The sequence below is a fragment of the Choristoneura fumiferana genome, chromosome 26 (assembly GCF_025370935.1).
Source record: "Choristoneura fumiferana chromosome 26, NRCan_CFum_1, whole genome shotgun sequence".
NCBI classification, from domain to species: Eukaryota; Metazoa; Arthropoda; class Insecta; order Lepidoptera; family Tortricidae; genus Choristoneura; species Choristoneura fumiferana.
In genome coordinates, this window is record NC_133497.1 from 8,329,948 (window position 1) to 8,334,084 (window position 4,137).

The following is a 4,137-nucleotide window of genomic DNA, read 5'->3' on the forward strand; positions in this document are numbered from 1 at the left end:
TATATATTAAGATATGGTTTAACGGGATATCCGTAAAGTAACAAATTTGGAGTAGCAGGATTTGCAGGTGGTAGGACCTTGTGCAAGGTCCGCTCGGATTGCTACCACCATCTTGCTCGCTAATCCTGTCGTGAAGCAGCAGTGCTTGCACTGTTGTGTTTCGGCGTGGAGAGTAAGACAGCCGGTGAAATTACTGGCACTTGAGGTATCCCATCTTAGGCCTCTAGGTGGCACGCATCTGCAATCCCCCTGGTTTGCAGATGTTTATGGGCGGTGGTGATCTCTTACCATCAGGAGACCCACTTGCTCGTTTGCCATCCAGTCGTATAAAAAAAAAAGTTGAAATAAAAAATACAAACAGACTCCAGAAAACCAATCATAGATATTTTCTGTCGCGTATACATGTTACATTTTTAAAATATGTATTTGTTTTTGTAATACAAAGAAAATGTCTAAAAACGCGCGTTCTCACCAACCAATCTTGAGCCGTCGCGCTTCCTTCTTTTCTTAATTCTCGCAAATTCTTTTTTTAAGTTTTACTATTAAATAAACCCTTTTAACATAACTTATTCTACAACTTGCACCTCGTCCTCATTACTACCTTCAGCTACTCTAACACCTCCGTACCCGTGGTCGCCGCCTACTACGTTTACGCCACCTCCGTAGTCACCTTCGACCACATTCACGCCACCTCCGTAGTCACCTTCGACTACGTTTACGCCACCTCCGTAATCGCCTTCGACTACGTTCACTCCACCGCCGTAGTCACCTAGACATAAAACAATTCAATCTTTTATTTAGCTTGCCCTGTTCATTTATTTAGGTCAGATCTTGGAAGCTAAACTTCCAGTGATCGGATTGACTTGACTTCTGGTGACTTGACTTCTGGTTTTGAATCTGGTGCCAAATTGCCAATACATAGTACTTAGTGACATCCATTCAGGATTCTCCGCAGGAGGTACTTCTCAATGGTTAATGGTATTGACTTTTTTGGTACGAAAATGTACTTTAGACGACAAGTCAACAATCAGCAAAAAAGTCAGAAAAAATACTTGTAAGTATTAAATAGTAGATTGTACAACAAGAGTATAAAACGAGCCATTTTACCCAAGACGTTCATATTCGTGGATAGAGACGTCGAGGGGAAAATGGGTTTAATGCTCGAGTTTAACACTATGCTTTTCACTTCGATTGCGAGAAAATGCAACAGTGCAACAGTGGAAACAATTTTTCACTTACTGTGTACCTTTTATTTTTCATGCATTTCTTTATATTTTTTTTAGTTTTATTGATTTATTTCGATTGATTTTAATTGATTTAAATTTTTATATAATTTAAAAATGGTTAAAAAATATGTAGAAACTTTTTAATTTATGGCTGTTGAGACCTTATTACATTGGTCTTAGACGAAGATTTTACTTTATGCACTAGAGCATAAAAATCATTTTATGTGTGTCGAAAGGTGTCAACAGCCACAAACAAAAAAGTTTCTATATATATTAATAATTTTTATTTTATGTAAAGCTTAAATCAATCAAAATAACTCAATAAAACTAAAAAAATATAATTATATAGCAATGCAATGCATGTAAAATAAAAGTTACCTAGTAGATAAATGAACAATTGTTTCCACAGTTGCTATTCAATTTCCTCCCAGACGAAGTGAAAAGCAGTGTGTAAACACACACCCATTTTCCCCTCGACTTGTCTATCCACCCTCGCCATATTGGCTCGGGTGGCTATATGAACGCTTTGGGTAAAATGGCTCGTTTTATGCTCTTGTTGTGCAATCTACTATTTTTGCTGTCAAAAACTTACAAAGCCTATGTGCATAGAAAAGTGGACACTTATGTCTTTGCCTGGAGGCCATTCAATCAGTAGATATCTTGAATTTCAACCCATTATAACTTGTTATTTGTAAAGGTAGCTTAAAAATTGTTTCTCTATTCGATAACAGGCATTGTGAATTTTTAATTTATAAAACATTTACAAAATAGTCAAATACCGTATTTCGTTTATATGCAAAGTGGGAAGTAACGAAATGCATACACACCCCCATCGACTACGCTGACGCCACCTCCGTAGTCACCTTCGACCACGTTGACGCCACCTCCGTTGTCACCTTCTACGACGTTAACGCCGCCGCCGTTGTCTCCGTCAACTACTTGGACGCCATCCCATGGCTGAAAAAAACAGCCGTATAAACGACCACTATCGTGGCTAAGGGGCACACAGGCCACTGGCACTGGTCACAACCATAAAACGCGGCATATTTCCTGTAGTTTTTATACATCTAGGTACCTCTAGGTATGGTATCATTTCATCTAAAAAAGCAGCTGGTCTAAGTATCAACTGGTCTAAGAAGCTGATCTAAGTAGCAAGTTGTCTGAAAATTAGCTAGTCCTAACCTGTTTTTTGTCGAAAACTTGAAAAACCCTAGGTTATAAGTAGCCACGAGAATTCGAAAGAATTGTAGACTACTTACTACTTAGACTAGACGCTTCTTAGACCAATTACTTCTTAGAGTATTTGCTAGTTAGATCAGCTGCTTTTTTAGATGAAATGATACTAACTAATCCGAAAACTACAATTGTGTGGAATACATATTAATTTTACGAGCGCTGACGAGCAAAAGTAAAGGGTCGGTTAAATTACTAAAATCCCAATAGGTCCTAAACTATTAAAGATATTTTCTTGATTTAAAAAGTACACGGACCAAGGATCTCAACACCGAACGGGACCAAATCGTATTCAGTGCCTAGACCCCTGTATATTTGCTAGATTTTGCTTTTTCAGCCGCTTCAGAGGCTGCACCAGCTCTGTTACAATAAGTAATATTTTTCTAAGGATTTCGTATTTTATACGGAGTTCAGGTATATTTTACTCTGAAACTACTAATAATTCTCAAGCAAACTTAGCCGTTATAGTTTTCCTTGTAAGTTTGATATACTTACTATCATCCTGAATTTTTTCAAATTTTTTCACCCACTGGTTTAGATTTTAGAGGGGTGCTCGATTTTAATGAAAATTTACACTTTTCGCAAACAAATCACTGAATCGATAAATCGTCTTAGCAAACCCCTAATGGTTTTAAAAGTCCTATCCAACGATACCACACACTACACTTAGGGTTGGATGAGAAAAAAAAATCACCCCCACTTTAATTCTATCGGAGGTACCCTAAATATTTTTATTTTTTTATTGTACCATTTTGTCGGCATAGTTCCCATATGTATCCGTGCAAAATTACAGCTTTCTAGCATTGATAGTCCCTGAGCAAAGCCGCGGACGGACAGACAGACAGTCAGACAGACATGGCGAAACTATAAGGGTTCCGTTTTTGCCATTTTGGCTCCGGAACCCTAAAAACTGCCGAATCTATTTCTATAACGCGTGCGACGCAGCGGGTAAAGTTTAGTAAATAAATAAACATACCTGTCCATCCACCACGTTTATTCCGCCATCATCAACTTGCACTCCCCAATGTGACATTTTAGACAATCACTACAGCACTGATTATAATGTCATGGAGGAACTAGTCTGATTGTCCAGTTCTTCAAACTGTTATCTTTAAGATAAACAGGCAGTCTGATTAGCTTTGAGTACTAGATAAGTTGAGCCTCTGATTAAACATTCTGGGTCAATATCAGTGGAATTACGCGGAAGGAAACATCGACGCCAGTCGGATTATTTTTAACCCCCAATGCAAAAAGAGGGTGGGTACGTGGTGGGTACCTTAAGTTTTCTAGGATGGTCCATAATATATTTTTTATGGATAGTAGACTTATATGTAGCTCACTCCTGTAGATAAATATTTTTTTCGCTTTCTTAAACCGTAAAATCCCCCCCTCCCTTCGACCTTAATCTACCTATCAACTATGCCTACCGGATTTCAAGTCCGATTTGTATAGATGTTTGTTACTATTTCACGTAAAAACTACTGAATAGAATGTATGTATGTATGTAAACTCTGTACAATAAGTACAAAATAAGTAACAATTGACAGACATTGAGACATGTGTACAAAGGCGAACTAATCCCTTTAAGGGATCTCTACCAGTCAACCTTTGAGTGTGAGTGTTTGATTAATGAAACTACAATAATAATATAGCTCATAAATACATCAGAATAACATAT

At 37.7% G+C, this 4,137-nt stretch overlaps 1 protein-coding gene across 1 annotated transcript; it reads right to left on the reverse strand.

Annotated features, from left to right (window-relative positions):
* Window positions 1-363: 363 nt before the first annotated feature.
* Window positions 364-3,545, reverse strand: LOC141442798 (uncharacterized). Its single transcript, XM_074107919.1, has 3 exons — window positions 3,436-3,545; window positions 2,054-2,183; window positions 364-769 (listed from the first exon to the last, which is right to left on the reverse strand). Exons 1-3 carry the CDS (start codon window positions 3,490-3,492, stop codon window positions 567-569), a joined length of 390 nt encoding a protein of 129 aa, XP_073964020.1. The 5' UTR covers window positions 3,493-3,545; the 3' UTR covers window positions 364-566.
* Between the last annotated feature and the right edge of the window lie 592 nt (window positions 3,546-4,137).

What these genes read in the sequence shown, in the direction of transcription:
- LOC141442798 (XM_074107919.1), bottom strand. Translation starts at nt 3,492, where the DNA reads ATGTCACATTGGGGAGTGCAAGTTGATGATGGCGGAATAAACGTGGTG. An exon ending in TAAACGTGGTGGATGGACAG is followed by an intron (nt 2,184 to 3,435) that starts GTATGTTTATTT and finishes TGTTTTTTTCAG; the next exon opens with CCATGGGATGGCGTCCAAGT. An exon ending in CGTCAGCGTAGTCGATGGGG is followed by an intron (nt 770 to 2,053) that starts GTGTGTATGCAT and finishes TTTTATGTCTAG; the next exon opens with GTGACTACGGCGGTGGAGTG.